This window comes from Salmo salar, chromosome ssa02, assembly GCF_905237065.1.
Source record: "Salmo salar chromosome ssa02, Ssal_v3.1, whole genome shotgun sequence".
NCBI lineage: Eukaryota > Metazoa > Chordata > Actinopteri > Salmoniformes > Salmonidae > Salmo > Salmo salar.
Window position 1 is genome coordinate 8,473,947 of NC_059443.1, and position 20,108 is coordinate 8,494,054.

The following is a 20,108-nucleotide window of genomic DNA, read 5'->3' on the forward strand; positions in this document are numbered from 1 at the left end:
CATTCTATCAGCAGACAGCTCTCTGACTGATGTGGAGCTACTGTTCTCCATCATTCTATCAGCAGACAGAACTCTGACTGATGTGTAGCTACTGTTCTCCATCATTCTATCAGCAGACAGCACTCTGACTGATGTGGAGCTACTGTTCTCCATCATTCTATCAGCAGACAGAACTCTGACTGATGTGGAGCTACTGTTCTCCATCATTCTATCAGCAGACAGCACTCTGACTGATGTGGAGCTACTGTTCTCCATCATTCTATCAGCAGACAGCACTCTGACTGATGTGGAGCTACTGTTCTCCATCATTCTATCAGCAGACAGCGCTCTGACTGATGTGGAGCTACTGTTCTCCATCATTCTATCAGCAGACAGAACTCTGACTGATGTGGAGCTACTGTTCTCCATCATTCTATCAGCAGACAGCGCTCTGACTGACGTGGAGCTACTGTTCTCCATCATTCTATCAGCAGACAGAACTCTGACTGATGTGGAGCTACTGTTCTCCATCATTCTATCAGCAGACAGCACTCTGACTGATGTGGAGCTACTGTTCTCCATCATTCTATCAGCAGACAGCCCTCTGACTGATGTGGAGCTACTGTTCTCCATCATTCTATCAGCAGACAGAACTCTGACTGATGTGTAGCTACTGTTCTCCATCATTCTATCAGCAGACAGCACTCTGACTGATGTGGAGCTACTGTTCTCCATCATTCTATCAGCAGACAGCACTGATGTGGAGCTACTGTTCTCCATCATTCTATCAGCAGACAGCACTCTGATGTGGAGCTACTGTTCTCCATCATTCTATCAGCAGACAGCACTCTGACTGATGTGGAGCTACTGTTCTCCATCATTCTATCAGCAGACAGCGCTCTGACTGATGTGGAGCTACTGTTCTCCATCATTCTATCAGCAGACAGCACTCTGATGTGGAGCTACTGTTCTCCATCATTCTATCAGCAGACAGCACTCTGACTGATGTGGAGCTACTGTTCTCCATCATTCTATCAGCAGACAGCACTCTGACTGATGTGGAGCTACTGTTCTCCATCATTCTATCAGCAGACAGCACTCTGACTGATGTGGAGCTACTGTTCTCCATCATTCTATCAGCAGACAGCGCTCTGACTGATGTGGAGCTACTGTTCTCCATCATTCTATCAGCAGACAGCACTCTGACTGATGTGGAGCTACTGTTCTCCATCATTCTATCAGCAGACAGAACTCTGACTGATGTGGAGCTACTGTTCTCCATCATTCTATCAGCAGACAGAACTCTGACTGATGTGGAGCTACTGTTCTCCATCATTCTATCAGCAGACAGCACTCTGACTGATGTGTAGCTACTGTTCTCCATCATTCTATCAGCAGACAGCACTCTGATGTGGAGCTACTGTTCTCCATCATTCTATCAGCAGACAGCACTCTGACTGATGTGGAGCTACTGTTCTCCATCATTCTATCAGCAGACAGCACTCTGATGTGGAGCTACTGTTCTCCATCATTCTATCAGCAGACAGCACTCTGACTGATGTGGAGCTACTTTTCACCAGTACTTTTCTCAGTGTAGCCAGCCTATTTTTCACCATTAAAATGCAAGATTAACTTTAAACAAAACATTAGGACATTTAGCTGGCTACATTCTTTCTATGATAAACATTAGAAATATAATGGCCATGCATCGTTGTTTGCAACAACAAAAAATACCTTTCTTTTTCATTGTAAGCTCATTTACTTGTGTGGCTGCCAGCCAAATAGTGTGGCACTTCTGTTGTAAAAGAAGCTATTTTCTGCTGAATGTGTTGCATTCATGTATTTTCTGCTGAATGTGTTGCATTAATGTATTTTCTGCTGAATGTGTTGCATTAATGTATTTTCTGCTGAATGTGTTGCATTCATGTATTTTCTGCTGAATGTGTTGCATTAATGTATTTTCTGCTGAATGTGTTGCACTAATGTATTTTCTGTGAAGGAGAACTAAAGTTGCATGTCCCTGATCACTATTGAAGCGAAAACAAAAATGACTTTCAATATAAAACAATGACCCCTGTGAACACAAAGCTGGACTCACCTACTCCCACTTTCTCCTGTTGTGCTATTTCCAAACAAACACGTGACTGTCTCAACTGTTCTGGGGAACTACGCTGAGCTTCATAATGTGACAGGTGAAATGATCACCGCGATCTGCTTTATCTCCTAACGTATTGCACAAGTTGACTGCAGGTATTTACTTAAGTAGCTACAAATATAAACATGTATTGAAACACTTCAACTTCCAGTAAATAACATCGTCCTATCACTAAAATATGTACAAAAGCACAGACTTTGACCACACTGCTCTGGACTAATACTATGGCTAAACATGCTGTAAGTGGAGACATGGAGAATAGTTCTGTATTGAAACCCCCCCCAAATAGTTTCAACGGTATTGAAAAACCAATCTGTGGCCATTTCCAAATACCCCGGTATACGGTATACCGGCCAAGCCTATAGGATGCCGCTTGGAACACAGTCCCAGAACAGCTGGTTTGTCTGCGGAGGACACCCAGCTCATGTGCTCAGTTTGTATAGTTATAATGGCTGAATGATTTCCTGTCAATGCAGTAGTGAGGAGAGTGGTAATATAGGAAGGGGAGGGTTATTAATGGTTTCTCCTGTCAGGCTGAAGATTTTGACCTAACAGAGATTCTGAAGAAGAAGGAAGAGATCGCTGAGATCAGAAACACTCTTTTCCAAGAAATCGGTCAAGAAAGAAAAGAATATGTACGTTACATGTTCCAACATCTTTCCATCATTCTAATTCTGTCATTTATGTTCTGTCATTCTAATTCTGTCATTTATGTTCTGTCATTCTAATTCTGTCATTTATGTTCTGTCATTCTAATTCTGTCATTTATGTTCTGTCATTCTAATTCTGTCATTTATGTTCTGTCATTCTAATTCTGTCATTCTAATTCTGTCATTCTAATTCTGTCATTTATGTTCTGTCATTTATGTTCTGTCATTTTAATTCTGTCATTTATGTTCTGTCATTCTAATTCTGTCATTCTAATTCTGTCATTCTAATTCTGTCATTCTAATTCTGTCATTTTAATTCTGTCATTTATGTTCTGTCATTTATGTTCTGTCATTCTAATTCTGTCATTCTAATTCTGCCATTTATGTTCTGTCATTTATGTTCTGTCATTTATGTTCTGTCATTCTAATTCTGTCATTTATGTTCTGTCATTTATGTTCTGTCATTTATGTTCTGTCATTTATGTTCTGTCATTTTAATTCTGTCATTTATGTTCTGTCATTTATGTTCTGTCATTCTAATTCTGTAATTTATGTTCTGTCATTCTAATTCTGTCATTCTAGTTCTGTCATTCTAGTTCTGTCATTCTAGTTCTGTCATTTATGTTCTGTCATTCTAATTCTGTCATTTATGTTCTGTCATTCTAATTCTGTCATTTATGTTCTGTCATTCTAATTCTGTCATTCTAATTCTGTCATTTATGTTCTGTCATTCTAATTCTGTCATTCTAATTCTGTCATTGTAATTCTGTCATTTATGTTCTGTCATTCTAATTCTGTCATTTATGTTCTGTCATTGTAATTCTGTCATTTATATGTTCTGTCATTGTAATTTGTCATTTATATGTTCTGTCATTGTAATTTGTCATTTATATGTTCTGTCATTGTAATTCTGTCATTTATATGTTCTGTCATTGTAATTCTGTCATTTATATGTTCTGTCATTCTAATTCTGTCATTTATATGTTCTGTCATTCTAATTCCGTCATTCTAATTCTGTCATTCTAATTCTGTCATTTATGTTCTGTCATTCTAATTCTGTCATTCTAATTCTGTCATTCTAATTCTGTCATTCTAATTCTGTCATTTATGTTCTGTCATTCTAATTCTGTCATTTATGTTCTGTCATTCTAATTCTGTCATTTATGTTCTGTCATTCTAATTCTGTCATTTATGTTCTGTCATTGTAATTCTGTCATTTATGTTCTGTCATTGTAATTCTGTCATTTATATGTTCTGTCATTGTAATTTGTCATTTATATGTTCTGTCATTGTAATTCTGTCATTTATATGTTCTGTCATTGTAATTCTGTCATTTATATGTTCTGTCATTGTAATTCTGTCATTTATATGTTCTGTCATTGTAATTCTGTCATTTATATGTTCTGTCATTGTAATTCTGTCATTTATATGTTCTGTCATTGTAATTCTGTCATTTATATGTTCTGTCATCCTAATTCTGTCATTTATATGCTCTGTCATTCTAATTCTGTCATTCTAATTCTGTGTTCCAACTAAGTCCGGGAACACTTCCACACTTCTCATCAAATCAGTTCCACTCATCACACCCCTCCCTAATAGCTGTGTCATGTTTGAGTTGTAGATGAAGCTCAGTGCTCTGGCTGAAGGCTGCTGTCCTGAGCTCCCCCTGCTCTACCCTGAGGCAGACATCCACAGCCACATGGTGAGACACAACCGGAGTCCTGACTGATCCAACTATACCTCTGTACAAGACCATATGGAAAACAGGACATGGTCACATTGTGCTGCAGTACTATCCCCGAGTGGAAATCTGTCAATGTGTCCAGTATTATTTCAGTGTGTGTTCCTAATTACCATGTTCTCATCATGTATGTATTATTAGCAGCACCTACGTATTTCACAGATGTGAGTATGATGACCACAACCGTGTGTGTGTGTGTGTGTGTGTGTGTGTGTGTGTGTGTGTGTGTGTGTGTGTGTGTGTGTGTGTGTGTGTGTGTGTGTGCAGAGCTCTGGAGGTCTGGTGGTGAAGAGTCTGGACAGGGACATGTTTGACGCTGAGCCCATGAAGGAGCTGAGTGGACGCAGGCCTCTGGTCTGTACTGAGTTCCAGGGACAGAGGGTCATACTCAAGGTAACCCCTTTTTCACACACCTTTTTAGGGCTACGTCCCAAATAGCACCCTATTCTCTATATAGTGCACTACTTTTGACTAGGTCCCCATAGAGCTCTGGTTAAAAGTTGTGCACTATATAGGGAATAGGGTGCAATTCGGGAGTTAACCTTACAGGTTAAAAACATTGTGTAAATGTGAAACTCTGTCAGGCCTAAATGTGAGCAAACATTTTGAAACAGAATGGTTGTTCTTTTGAACATGTTCAGGTATTACTGCTGCTGTTTTAAAGATGTTTTGATCACGTTTAGTGCCAACTGAGAGACCCTGGTCTTTTGACAGAGGTTTAGCTGTTATCCTTATTGGTGGTTTGTGTCTGGTTTCCCTGTCAGGGTTACACTGTGAATGAGGAGGCAGAGGCCAGAGTGTTGGAGAGAACCACCCAGTTTCACAGAACCAGGACGCAGCGGGAGAGTCAGACTGACACTGGAATACTCCCTCTTCTGGCACTGTTCTTTGGCAAGGTACAGCTCACTCAGCTTCCCTGTCTCGACCCAGTCACTAAGCTTCAAATGTCTTCCTGTCTTACAAGCCACATGTTTCATGATCTGAGGAACTTGACTTGATCTGAAAATGCGGTCGGAGGCTTCGTATGGAGGGTGTGATGTAATTGCGGAGCCTCCTGAGGCGTGCAGAGGCCAAGTCAAGCTCCGTACCGCATCGCCGTGAGCCTCCCAAATGTTGTAACAATGCAGAGGGCTCTGTTTAGCTCTGCGTTGACAGTAGGTGGGGCGTTACGTCCTGTATAAACACACACACTTCCTTGACAACTCCCTTCCCAACAGCTCTGCTTCCCTAAGCGTGAGAAGTATGAAAGCCCTGAAGTCCATGGAGGCTACATCGTAGTAAATGTTGTACAGCCACTTCAGATGCCTGATTGACCAGGCAGAGCCTTTTAGAGGTCGTGTTCTCCATTTGTCATGATGTATGTTTTACTAGGATCCCTTCTCTTTCAGTCAGACCCTCTTGCCTATGTGATGGTGCCATACTTCCCCAATGGAAGTCTCTGGGCTGTTCAGGCTGCCAAACCCCTAACTGCCACAGTGAGTTCTCTCGGCTACCTTCCTCATATTTCACGTTTAGAGTTACAAAATTCCCAGGTTTCCAGAAATCTTGGTTGGAGGATTCCTGGATTTCCCTTCTTCCAACAGAGTTTTCTGGAAAATCGTGCAATTTTGGAACCTTATTCACATGCCCTTGTTTTGTAGTAGTATAACACATTGACCTACTGTCCTGTCTCTCCCATCAGGAGACTGGTAGTATAACACATTGACCTACTGTCCTGTCTCTCCCATCAGGAGACTGGTAGTATAACACATTGACCTACTGTCCTGTCTCTCCCATCAGGAGACTGGTAGTATAACACATTGACCTACTGTCCTGTCTCTCCCATCAGGAGACTGGTAGTATAACACATTGACCTACTGTCCTGTCTCTCCCATCAGGAGACTGGTAGTATAACACATTGACCTACTGTCCTGTCTCTCCCATCAGGAGACTGGTAGTATAACACATTGACCTACTGTCCTGTCTCACCCATCAGGAGACTGGTAGTATAACACATTGACCTACTGTCCTGTCTCTCCCATCAGGAGACTGGTAGTATAACACATTGACCTACTGTCCTGTCTCTCCCATCAGGAGACTGGTAGTATAACACATTGACCTACTGTCCTGTCTCTCCCATCAGGAGACTGGTAGTATAACACATTGACCTACTGTCCTGTCTCTCCCATCAGGAGACTGGTAGTATAACACATTGACCTACTGTCCTGTCTCTCCCATCAGGAGACTGGTAGTATAACACATTGACCTACTGTCCTGTCTCTCCCATCAGGAGACTGGTAGTATAACACATTGACCTACTGTCCTGTCTCTCCCATCAGGAGACTGGTAGTATAACACATTGACCTACTGTCCTGTCTCTCCCATCAGGAGACTGGTAGTATAACACATTGACCTACTGTCCTGTCTCTCCCATCAGGAGACTGGTAGTATAACACATTGACCTACTGTCCTGTCTCTCCCATCAGGAGACTGGTAGTATAACACATTGACCTACTGTCCTGTCTCTCCCATCAGGAGACTGGTAGTATAACACATTGACCTACTGTCCTGTCTCTCCCATCAGGAGACTGGTAGTATAACACATTGACCTACTGTCCTGTCTCTCCCATCAGGAGACTGGTAGTATAACACATTGACCTACTGTCCTGTCTCTCCCATCAGGAGACTGGTAGTATAACACATTGACCTACTGTCCTGTCTCTCCCATCAGGAGACTGGTAGTATAACACATTGACCTACTGTCCTGTCTCTCCCATCAGGAGACTGGTAGTATAACACATTGACCTACTGTCCTGTCTCTCCCATCAGGAGACTGGTAGTATAACACATTGACCTACTGTCCTGTCTCTCCCATCAGGAGACTGGTAGTATAACACATTGACCTACTGTCCTGTCTCTCCCATCAGGAGACTGGTAGTATAACACATTGACCTACTGTCCTGTCTCTCCCATCAGGAGACTGGTAGTATAACACATTGACCTACTGTCCTGTCTCTCCCATCAGGAGACTGGTAGTATAACACATTGACCTACTGTCCTGTCTCTCCCATCAGCAGACTGGTAGTATAACACATTGACCTACTGTCCTGTCTCTCCCATCAGGAGACTGGTAGTATAACACATTGACCTACTGTCCTGTCTCTCCCATCAGGAGACTGGTAGTATAACACATTGACCTACTGTCCTGTCTCTCCCATCAGGAGACTGGTAGTATAACACATTGACCTACTGTCCTGTCTCTCCCATCAGGAGACTGGTAGTATAACACATTGACCTACTGTCCTGTCTCTCCCATCAGGAGACTGGTAGTATAACACATTGACCTACTGTCCTGTCTCTCCCATCAGGAGACTGGTAGTATAACACATTGACCTACTGTCCTGTCTCTCCCATCAGGAGACTGGTAGTATAACACATTGACCTACTGTCCTGTCTCTCCCATCAGGAGACTGGTAGTATAACACATTGACCTACTGTCCTGTCTCTCCCATCAGGAGACTGGTAGTATAACACATTGACCTACTGTCCTGTCTCTCCCATCAGGAGACTGGTAGTATAACACATTGACCTACTGTCCTGTCTCTCCCATCAGGAGACTGGTAGTATAACACATTGACCTACTGTCCTGTCTCTCCCATCAGGAGACTGGTAGTATAACACATTGACCTACTGTCCTGTCTCTCCCATCAGGAGACTGGTAGTATAACACATTGACCTACTGTCCTGTCTCTCCCATCAGGAGACTGGTAGTATAACACATTGACCTACTGTCCTGTCTCTCCCATCAGGAGACTGGTAGTATAACACATTGACCTACTGTCCTGTCTCTCCCATCAGGAGACTGGTAGTATAACACATTGACCTACTGTCCTGTCTCTCCCATCAGGAGACTGGTAGTATAACACATTGACCTACTGTCCTGTCTCTCCCATCAGGAGACTGGTAGTATAACACATTGACCTACTGTCCTGTCTCTCCCATCAGGAGACTGGTAGTATAACACATTGACCTACTGTCCTGTCTCTCCCATCAGGAGACTGGTAGTATAACACATTGACCTACTGTCCTGTCTCTCCCATCAGGAGACTGGTAGTATAACACATTGACCTACTGTCCTGTCTCTCCCATCAGGAGACTGGTAGTATAACACATTGACCTACTGTCCTGTCTCTCCCATCAGGAGACTGGTAGTATAACACATTGACCTACTGTCCTGTCTCTCCCATCAGGAGACTGGTAGTATAACACATTGACCTACTGTCCTGTCTCTCCCATCAGGAGACTGGTAGTATAACACATTGACCTACTGTCCTGTCTCTCCCATCAGGAGACTGGTAGTATAACACATTGACCTACTGTCCTGTCTCTCCCATCAGGAGACTGGTAGTATAACACATTGACCTACTGTCCTGTCTCTCCCATCAGGAGACTGGTAGTATAACACATTGACCTACTGTCCTGTCTCTCCCATCAGGAGACTGGTAGTATAACACATTGACCTACTGTCCTGTCTCTCCCATCAGGAGACTGGTAGTATAACACATTGACCTACTGTCCTGTCTCTCCCATCAGGAGACTGGTAGTATAACACATTGACCTACTGTCCTGTCTCTCCCATCAGGAGACTGGTAGTATAACACATTGACCTACTGTCCTGTCTCTCCCATCAGGAGACTGGTAGTATAACACATTGACCTACTGTCCTGTCTCTCCCATCAGGAGACTGGTAGTATAACACATTGACCTACTGTCCTGTCTCTCCCATCAGGAGACTGGTAGTATAACACATTGACCTACTGTCCTGTCTCTCCCATCAGGAGACTGGTAGTATAACACATTGACCTACTGTCCTGTCTCTCCCATCAGGAGACTGGTAGTATAACACATTGACCTACTGTCCTGTCTCTCCCATCAGGAGACTGGTAGTATAACACATTGACCTACTGTCCTGTCTCTCCCATCAGGAGACTGGTAGTATAACACATTGACCTACTGTCCTGTCTCTCCCATCAGGAGACTGGTAGTATAACACATTGACCTACTGTCCTGTCTCTCCCATCAGGAGACTGGTAGTATAACACATTGACCTACTGTCCTGTCTCTCCCATCAGGAGACTGGTAGTATAACACATTGACCTACTGTCCTGTCTCTCCCATCAGGAGACTGGTAGTATAACACATTGACCTACTGTCCTGTCTCTCCCATCAGGAGACTGGTAGTATAACACATTGACCTACTGTCCTGTCTCTCCCATCAGGAGACTGGTAGTATAACACATTGACCTACTGTCCTGTCTCTCCCATCAGGAGACTGGTAGTATAACACATTGACCTACTGTCCTGTCTCTCCCATCAGGAGACTGGTAGTATAACACATTGACCTACTGTCCTGTCTCTCCCATCAGGAGACTGGTAGTATAACACATTGACCTACTGTCCTGTCTCTCCCATCAGGAGACTGGTAGTATAACACATTGACCTACTGTCCTGTCTCTCCCATCAGGAGACTGGTAGTATAACACATTGACCTACTGTCCTGTCTCTCCCATCAGGAGACTGGTAGTATAACACATTGACCTACTGTCCTGTCTCTCCCATCAGGAGACTGGTAGTATAACACATTGACCTACTGTCCTGTCTCTCCCATCAGGAGACTGGTAGTATAACACATTGACCTACTGTCCTGTCTCTCCCATCAGGAGACTGGTAGTATAACACATTGACCTACTGTCCTGTCTCTCCCATCAGGAGACTGGTAGTATAACACATTGACCTACTGTCCTGTCTCTCCCATCAGGAGACTGGTAGTATAACACATTGACCTACTGTCCTGTCTCTCCCATCAGGAGACTGGTAGTATAACACATTGACCTACTGTCCTGTCTCTCCCATCAGGAGACTGGTAGTATAACACATTGACCTACTGTCCTGTCTCTCCCATCAGGAGACTGGTAGTATAACACATTGACCTACTGTCCTGTCTCTCCCATCAGGAGACTGGTAGTATAACACATTGACCTACTGTCCTGTCTCTCCCATCAGGAGACTGGTAGTATAACACATTGACCTACTGTCCTGTCTCTCCCATCAGGAGACTGGTAGTATAACACATTGACCTACTGTCCTGTCTCTCCCATCAGGAGACTGGTAGTATAACACATTGACCTACTGTCCTGTCTCTCCCATCAGGAGACTGGTAGTATAACACATTGACCTACTGTCCTGTCTCTCCCATCAGGAGACTGGTAGTATAACACATTGACCTACTGTCCTGTCTCTCCCATCAGGAGACTGGTAGTATAACACATTGACCTACTGTCCTGTCTCTCCCATCAGGAGACTGGTAGTATAACACATTGACCTACTGTCCTGTCTCTCCCATCAGGAGACTGGTAGTATAACACATTGACCTACTGTCCTGTCTCTCCCATCAGGAGACTGGTAGTATAACACATTGACCTACTGTCCTGTCTCTCCCATCAGGAGACTGGTAGTATAACACATTGACCTACTGTCCTGTCTCTCCCATCAGGAGACTGGTAGTATAACACATTGACCTACTGTCCTGTCTCTCCCATCAGGAGACTGGTAGTATAACACATTGACCTACTGTCCTGTCTCTCCCATCAGGAGACTGGTAGTATAACACATTGACCTACTGTCCTGTCTCTCCCATCAGGAGACTGGTAGTATAACACATTGACCTACTGTCCTGTCTCTCCCATCAGGAGACTGGTAGTATAACACATTGACCTACTGTCCTGTCTCTCCCATCAGGAGACTGGTAGTATAACACATTGACCTACTGTCCTGTCTCTCCCATCAGGAGACTGGTAGTATAACACATTGACCTACTGTCCTGTCTCTCCCATCAGGAGACTGGTAGTATAACACATTGACCTACTGTCCTGTCTCTCCCATCAGGAGACTGGTAGTATAACACATTGACCTACTGTCCTGTCTCTCCCATCAGGAGACTGGTAGTATAACACATTGACCTACTGTCCTGTCTCTCCCATCAGGAGACTGGTAGTATAACACATTGACCTACTGTCCTGTCTCTCCCATCAGGAGACTGGTAGTATAACACATTGACCTACTGTCCTGTCTCTCCCATCAGGAGACTGGTAGTATAACACATTGACCTACTGTCCTGTCTCTCCCATCAGGAGACTGGTAGTATAACACATTGACCTACTGTCCTGTCTCTCCCATCAGGAGACTGGTAGTATAACACATTGACCTACTGTCCTGTCTCTCCCATCAGGAGACTGGTAGTATAACACATTGACCTACTGTCCTGTCTCTCCCATCAGGAGACTGGTAGTATAACACATTGACCTACTGTCCTGTCTCTCCCATCAGGAGACTGGTAGTATAACACATTGACCTACTGTCCTGTCTCTCCCATCAGGAGACTGGTAGTATAACACATTGACCTACTGTCCTGTCTCTCCCATCAGGAGACTGGTAGTATAACACATTGACCTACTGTCCTGTCTCTCCCATCAGGAGACTGGTAGTATAACACATTGACCTACTGTCCTGTCTCTCCCATCAGGAGACTGGTAGTATAACACATTGACCTACTGTCCTGTCTCTCCCATCAGGAGACTGGTAGTATAACACATTGACCTACTGTCCTGTCTCTCCCATCAGGAGACTGGTAGTATAACACATTGACCTACTGTCCTGTCTCTCCCATCAGGAGACTGGTAGTATAACACATTGACCTACTGTCCTGTCTCTCCCATCAGGAGACTGGTAGTATAACACATTGACCTACTGTCCTGTCTCTCCCATCAGGAGACTGGTAGTATAACACATTGACCTACTGTCCTGTCTCTCCCATCAGGAGACTGGTAGTATAACACATTGACCTACTGTCCTGTCTCTCCCATCAGGAGACTGGTAGTATAACACATTGACCTACTGTCCTGTCTCTCCCATCAGGAGACTGGTAGTATAACACATTGACCTACTGTCCTGTCTCTCCCATCAGGAGACTGGTAGTATAACACATTGACCTACTGTCCTGTCTCTCCCATCAGGAGACTGGTAGTATAACACATTGACCTACTGTCCTGTCTCTCCCATCAGGAGACTGGTAGTATAACACATTGACCTACTGTCCTGTCTCTCCCATCAGGAGACTGGTAGTATAACACATTGACCTACTGTCCTGTCTCTCCCATCAGGAGACTGGTAGTATAACACATTGACCTACTGTCCTGTCTCTCCCATCAGGAGACTGGTAGTATAACACATTGACCTACTGTCCTGTCTCTCCCATCAGGAGACTGGTAGTATAACACATTGACCTACTGTCCTGTCTCTCCCATCAGGAGACTGGTAGTATAACACATTGACCTACTGTCCTGTCTCTCCCATCAGGAGACTGGTAGTATAACACATTGACCTACTGTCCTGTCTCTCCCATCAGGAGACTGGTAGTATAACACATTGACCTACTGTCCTGTCTCTCCCATCAGGAGACTGGTAGTATAACACATTGACCTACTGTCCTGTCTCTCCCATCAGGAGACTGGTAGTATAACACATTGACCTACTGTCCTGTCTCTCCCATCAGGAGACTGGTAGTATAACACATTGACCTACTGTCCTGTCTCTCCCATCAGGAGACTGGTAGTATAACACATTGACCTACTGTCCTGTCTCTCCCATCAGGAGACTGGTAGTATAACACATTGACCTACTGTCCTGTCTCTCCCATCAGGAGACTGGTAGTATAACACATTGACCTACTGTCCTGTCTCTCCCATCAGGAGACTGGTAGTATAACACATTGACCTACTGTCCTGTCTCTCCCATCAGGAGACTGGTAGTATAACACATTGACCTACTGTCCTGTCTCTCCCATCAGGAGACTGGTAGTATAACACATTGACCTACTGTCCTGTCTCTCCCATCAGGAGACTGGTAGTATAACACATTGACCTACTGTCCTGTCTCTCCCATCAGGAGACTGGTAGTATAACACATTGACCTACTGTCCTGTCTCTCCCATCAGGAGACTGGTAGTATAACACATTGACCTACTGTCCTGTCTCTCCCATCAGGAGACTGGTAGTATAACACATTGACCTACTGTCCTGTCTCTCCCATCAGGAGACTGGTAGTATAACACATTGACCTACTGTCCTGTCTCTCCCATCAGGAGACTGGTAGTATAACACATTGACCTACTGTCCTGTCTCTCCCATCAGGAGACTGGTAGTATAACACATTGACCTACTGTCCTGTCTCTCCCATCAGGAGACTGGTAGTATAACACATTGACCTACTGTCCTGTCTCTCCCATCAGGAGACTGGTAGTATAACACATTGACCTACTGTCCTGTCTCTCCCATCAGGAGACTGGTAGTATAACACATTGACCTACTGTCCTGTCTCTCCCATCAGGAGACTGGTAGTATAACACATTGACCTACTGTCCTGTCTCTCCCATCAGGAGACTGGTAGTATAACACATTGACCTACTGTCCTGTCTCTCCCATCAGGAGACTGGTAGTATAACACATTGACCTACTGTCCTGTCTCTCCCATCAGGAGACTGGTAGTATAACACATTGACCTACTGTCCTGTCTCTCCCATCAGGAGACTGGTAGTATAACACATTGACCTACTGTCCTGTCTCTCCCATCAGGAGACTGGTAGTATAACACATTGACCTACTGTCCTGTCTCTCCCATCAGGAGACTGGTAGTATAACACATTGACCTACTGTCCTGTCTCTCCCATCAGGAGACTGGTAGTATAACACATTGACCTACTGTCCTGTCTCTCCCATCAGGAGACTGGTAGTATAACACATTGACCTACTGTCCTGTCTCTCCCATCAGGAGACTGGTAGTATAACACATTGACCTACTGTCCTGTCTCTCCCATCAGGAGACTGGTAGTATAACACATTGACCTACTGTCCTGTCTCTCCCATCAGGAGACTGGTAGTATAACACATTGACCTACTGTCCTGTCTCTCCCATCAGGAGACTGGTAGTATAACACATTGACCTACTGTCCTGTCTCTCCCATCAGGAGACTGGTAGTATAACACATTGACCTACTGTCCTGTCTCTCCCATCAGGAGACTGGTAGTATAACACATTGACCTACTGTCCTGTCTCTCCCATCAGGAGACTGGTAGTATAACACATTGACCTACTGTCCTGTCTCTCCCATCAGGAGACTGGTAGTATAACACATTGACCTACTGTCCTGTCTCTCCCATCAGGAGACTGGTAGTATAACACATTGACCTACTGTCCTGTCTCTCCCATCAGGAGACTGGTAGTATAACACATTGACCTACTGTCCTGTCTCTCCCATCAGGAGACTGGTAGTATAACACATTGACCTACTGTCCTGTCTCTCCCATCAGGAGACTGGTAGTATAACACATTGACCTACTGTCCTGTCTCTCCCATCAGGAGACTGGTAGTATAACACATTGACCTACTGTCCTGTCTCTCCCATCAGGAGACTGGTAGTATAACACATTGACCTACTGTCCTGTCTCTCCCATCAGGAGACTGGTAGTATAACACATTGACCTACTGTCCTGTCTCTCCCATCAGGAGACTGGTAGTATAACACATTGACCTACTGTCCTGTCTCTCCCATCAGGAGACTGGTAGTATAACACATTGACCTACTGTCCTGTCTCTCCCATCAGGAGACTGGTAGTATAACACATTGACCTACTGTCCTGTCTCTCCCATCAGGAGACTGGTAGTATAACACATTGACCTACTGTCCTGTCTCTCCCATCAGGAGACTGGTAGTATAACACATTGACCTACTGTCCTGTCTCTCCCATCAGGAGACTGGTAGTATAACACATTGACCTACTGTCCTGTCTCTCCCATCAGGAGACTGGTAGTATAACACATTGACCTACTGTCCTGTCTCTCCCATCAGGAGACTGGTAGTATAACACATTGACCTACTGTCCTGTCTCTCCCATCAGGAGACTGGTAGTATAACACATTGACCTACTGTCCTGTCTCTCCCATCAGGAGACTGGTAGTATAACACATTGACCTACTGTCCTGTCTCTCCCATCAGGAGACTGGTAGTATAACACATTGACCTACTGTCCTGTCTCTCCCATCAGGAGACTGGTAGTATAACACATTGACCTACTGTCCTGTCTCTCCCATCAGGAGACTGGTAGTATAACACATTGACCTACTGTCCTGTCTCTCCCATCAGGAGACTGGTAGTATAACACATTGACCTACTGTCCTGTCTCTCCCATCAGGAGACTGGTAGTATAACACATTGACCTACTGTCCTGTCTCTCCCATCAGGAGACTGGTAGTATAACACATTGACCTACTGTCCTGTCTCTCCCATCAGGAGACTGGTAGTATAACACATTGACCTACTGTCCTGTCTCTCCCATCAGGAGACTGGTAGTATAACACATTGACCTACTGTCCTGTCTCTCCCATCAGGAGACTGGTAGTATAACACATTGACCTACTGTCCTGTCTCTCCCATCAGGAGACTGGTAGTATAACACATTGACCTACTGTCCTGTCTCTCCCATCAGGAGACTGGTAGTATAACACATTGACCTACTGTCCTGTCTCTCCCATCAGGAGACTGGTAGTATAACACATTGACCTACTGTCCTGTCTCTCCCATCAGGAGACTGGTAGTATAACACATTGACCTACTGTCCTGTCTCTCCCATCAGGAGACTGGTAGTATAACACATTGACCTACTGTCCTGTCTCTCCCATCAGGAGACTGGTAGTATAACACATTGACCTACTGTCCTGTCTCTCCCATCAGGAGACTGGTAGTATAACACATTGACCTACTGTCCTGTCTCTCCCATCAGGAGACTGGTAGTATAACACATTGACCTACTGTCCTGTCTCTCCCATCAGGAGACTGGTAGTATAACACATTGACCTACTGTCCTGTCTCTCCCATCAGGAGACTGGTAGTATAACACATTGACCTACTGTCCTGTCTCTCCCATCAGGAGACTGGTAGTATAACACATTGACCTACTGTCCTGTCTCTCCCATCAGGAGACTGGTAGTATAACACATTGACCTACTGTCCTGTCTCTCCCATCAGGAGACTGGTAGTATAACACATTGACCTACTGTCCTGTCTCTCCCATCAGGAGACTGGTAGTATAACACATTGACCTACTGTCCTGTCTCTCCCATCAGGAGACTGGTAGTATAACACATTGACCTACTGTCCTGTCTCTCCCATCAGGAGACTGGTAGTATAACACATTGACCTACTGTCCTGTCTCTCCCATCAGGAGACTGGTAGTATAACACATTGACCTACTGTCCTGTCTCTCCCATCAGGAGACTGGTAGTATAACACATTGACCTACTGTCCTGTCTCTCCCATCAGGAGACTGGTAGTATAACACATTGACCTACTGTCCTGTCTCTCCCATCAGGAGACTGGTAGTATAACACATTGACCTACTGTCCTGTCTCTCCCATCAGGAGACTGGTAGTATAACACATTGACCTACTGTCCTGTCTCTCCCATCAGGAGACTGGTAGTATAACACATTGACCTACTGTCCTGTCTCTCCCATCAGGAGACTGGTAGTATAACACATTGACCTACTGTCCTGTCTCTCCCATCAGGAGACTGGTAGTATAACACATTGACCTACTGTCCTGTCTCTCCCATCAGGAGACTGGTAGTATAACACATTGACCTACTGTCCTGTCTCTCCCATCAGGAGACTGGTAGTATAACACATTGACCTACTGTCCTGTCTCTCCCATCAGGAGACTGGTAGTATAACACATTGACCTACTGTCCTGTCTCTCCCATCAGGAGACTGGTAGTATAACACATTGACCTACTGTCCTGTCTCTCCCATCAGGAGACTGGTAGTATAACACATTGACCTACTGTCCTGTCTCACCCATCAGGAGACTGGTAGTATAACACATTGACCTACTGTCCTGTCTCTCCCATCAGGAGACTGGTAGTATAACACATTGACCTACTGTCCTGTCTCTCCCATCAGGAGACTGGTAGTATAACACATTGACCTACTGTCCTGTCTCTCCCATCAGGAGACTGGTAGTATAACACATTGACCTACTGTCCTGTCTCTCCCATCAGGAGACTGGTAGTATAACACATTGACCTACTGTCCTGTCTCACCCATCAGGAGACTGGTAGTATAACACATTGACCTACTGTCCTGTCTCTCCCATCAGGAGACTGGTAGTATAACACATTGACCTACTGTCCTGTCTCTCCCATCAGGAGACTGGTAGTATAACACATTGACCTACTGTCCTGTCTCTCCCATCAGGAGACTGGTAGTATAACACATTGACCTACTGTCCTGTCTCTCCCATCAGGAGACTGGTAGTATAACACATTGACCTACTGTCCTGTCTCTCCCATCAGGAGACTGGTAGTATAACACATTGACCTACTGTCCTGTCTCTCCCATCAGGAGACTGGTAGTATAACACATTGACCTACTGTCCTGTCTCTCCCATCAGGAGACTGGTAGTATAACACATTGACCTACTGTCCTGTCTCTCCCATCAGGAGACTGGTAGTATAACACATTGACCTACTGTCCTGTCTCTCCCATCAGGAGACTGTGAAGGTGATGAGAGGCGTGGCCAGGGGCCTCCAGGCCCTCCACGCTGCAGGCGTCACCCATGCCTCCCTCAACCCCAACAACGTCTTCGTCCTCCACCGACACCAAGGCATGGTGGGAGACTACGACTTCATAAAGACTCCTGTGAGTAGCCTGTCCTCAATCCTAACTTGGAGGCGAAAGAAACGCACACCTGTTTTAGTAGAGGTGCTGGCTAGCGGAGTAGAACACCTGTTTAGGAGAGGTGCTGGCTAGCAGAGTAGAACACCTGTTTAGGAGAGGTGCTGGCTAGCGGAGTAGAACACCTGTTTAGGTGAGGTGCTGGTTAGCAGAGTAGAACACCTGTTTAGTAGAGGTGCTGGTTAGCAGAGTAGAACACCTGTTTAGGAGAGGTGCTGGTTAGCAGAGTAGAACACCTGTTTAGTAGAGGTGCTGGTTAGCAGAGTAGAACACCTGTTTAGGTGAGGTGCTGGTTAGCAGAGTAGAACACCTGTTTAGGTGAGGTGCTGGTTAGCAGAGTAGAACACCTGTTTAGGTGAGGTGCTGGTTAGCAGAGTAGAACACCTGTTTAGGAGAGGTGCTGGCTAGCGGAGTAGAACACCTGTTTAGGAGAGGTGCTGGCTAGCGGAGTAGAACACCTGTTTAGTAGAGGTGCTGGCTAGCGGAGTAGAACACCTGTTTAGGAGAGGTGCTGGCTAGCGGAGTAGAACACCTGTTTAGGAGAGGTGCTGGCTAGCGGAGTAGAACACCTGTTTAGGAGAGGTGCTGGCTAGCGGAGTAGAACACCTGTTTAGGGGAGGTGCTGGCTAGCGGAGTAGAACACCTGTTTAGGGGAGGTGCTGGCTAGCGGAGTAGAACACCTGTTTAGGAGAGGTGCTGGCTAGCGGAGTAGAACACCTGTTTAGGAGAGGTGCTGGCTAGCGGAGTAGAACACCTGTTTAGGAGAGGTGCTGGCTAGCGGAGTAGAACACCTGTTTAGGAGAGGTGCTGGCTAGCGGAGTAGAACACCTGTTTAGGAGAGGTGCTGGCTAGCGGAGTAGAACACCTGTTTAGGAGAGGTGCTGGCTAGCGGAGTAGAACACCTGTTTAGGAGAGGTGCTGGCTAGCGGAGTAGAACACCTGTTTAGGAGAGGTGCTGGCTAGCGGAGTAGAACACCTGTTTAGGGGAGGTGCTGGCTAGCGGAGTAGAACACCTGTTTAGGGGAGGTGCTGGCTAGCGGAGTAGAACACCTGTTTAGGAGAGGTGCTGGCTAGCGGAGTAGAACACCTGTTTAGGAGAGGTGCTGGCTAGCGGAGTAGAACACCTGTTTAGGAGAGGTGCTGGCTAGCGGAGTAGAACACCTGTTTAGGAGAGGTGCTGGCTAGCGGAGTAGAACACCTGTTTAGGAGAGGTGCTGGCTAGCGGAGTAGAACACCTGTTTAGGAGAGGTGCTGGCTAGCGGAGTAGAACACCTGTTTAGGAGAGGTGCTGGCTAGCGGAGTAGAACACCTGTTTAGGAGAGGTGCTGGCTAGCGGAGTAGAACACCTGTTTAGGAGAGGTGCTGGCTAGCGGAGTAGAACACCTGTTTAGGAGAGGTGCTGGCTAGCGGAGTAGAACACCTGTTTAGGAGAGGTGCTGGCTAGCGGAGTAGAACACCTGTTTAGGAGAGGTGCTGGCTAGCGGAGTAGAACACCTGTTTAGGTGAGGTGCTGGCTAGCGGAGTAGAACACCTGTTTAGGTGAGGTGCTGGCTAGCGGAGTAGAACACTTAAATGAAAGGAGCCGCACACTCTAGGAGCTCAGATGTAATAATTGAATAACCTAATAACCAACGTTTTGACAGACAAGCTGTCTTCATCAGGGTATAATGACAGACACTGCGGGTGACTAGTTTATATAGTGCCAAAGGACACACTGGTGTCTGTAATCATGGCCGGGTGTGGCCTGATATCATTGGTTA

At 45.6% G+C, this 20,108-nt stretch overlaps 1 protein-coding gene across 1 annotated transcript in view; it reads left to right on the plus strand.

Moving 5' to 3' along the window:
• Positions 1-20,108, plus strand: part of LOC106596971 (serine/threonine-protein kinase 31) — a 42,737-nt gene that overhangs the window by 21,223 nt on the left and 1,406 nt on the right. Inside the window, exons 17-22 of the mRNA XM_045697088.1 lie at positions 2,668-2,769; positions 4,406-4,486; positions 4,793-4,918; positions 5,290-5,421; positions 5,914-6,000; positions 18,163-18,312. Coding sequence (XP_045553044.1) covers positions 2,668-2,769; positions 4,406-4,486; positions 4,793-4,918; positions 5,290-5,421; positions 5,914-6,000; positions 18,163-18,312 — 678 coding nt within the window. The remainder of the gene's footprint in view (positions 1-2,667; positions 2,770-4,405; positions 4,487-4,792; positions 4,919-5,289; positions 5,422-5,913; positions 6,001-18,162; positions 18,313-20,108) is intronic.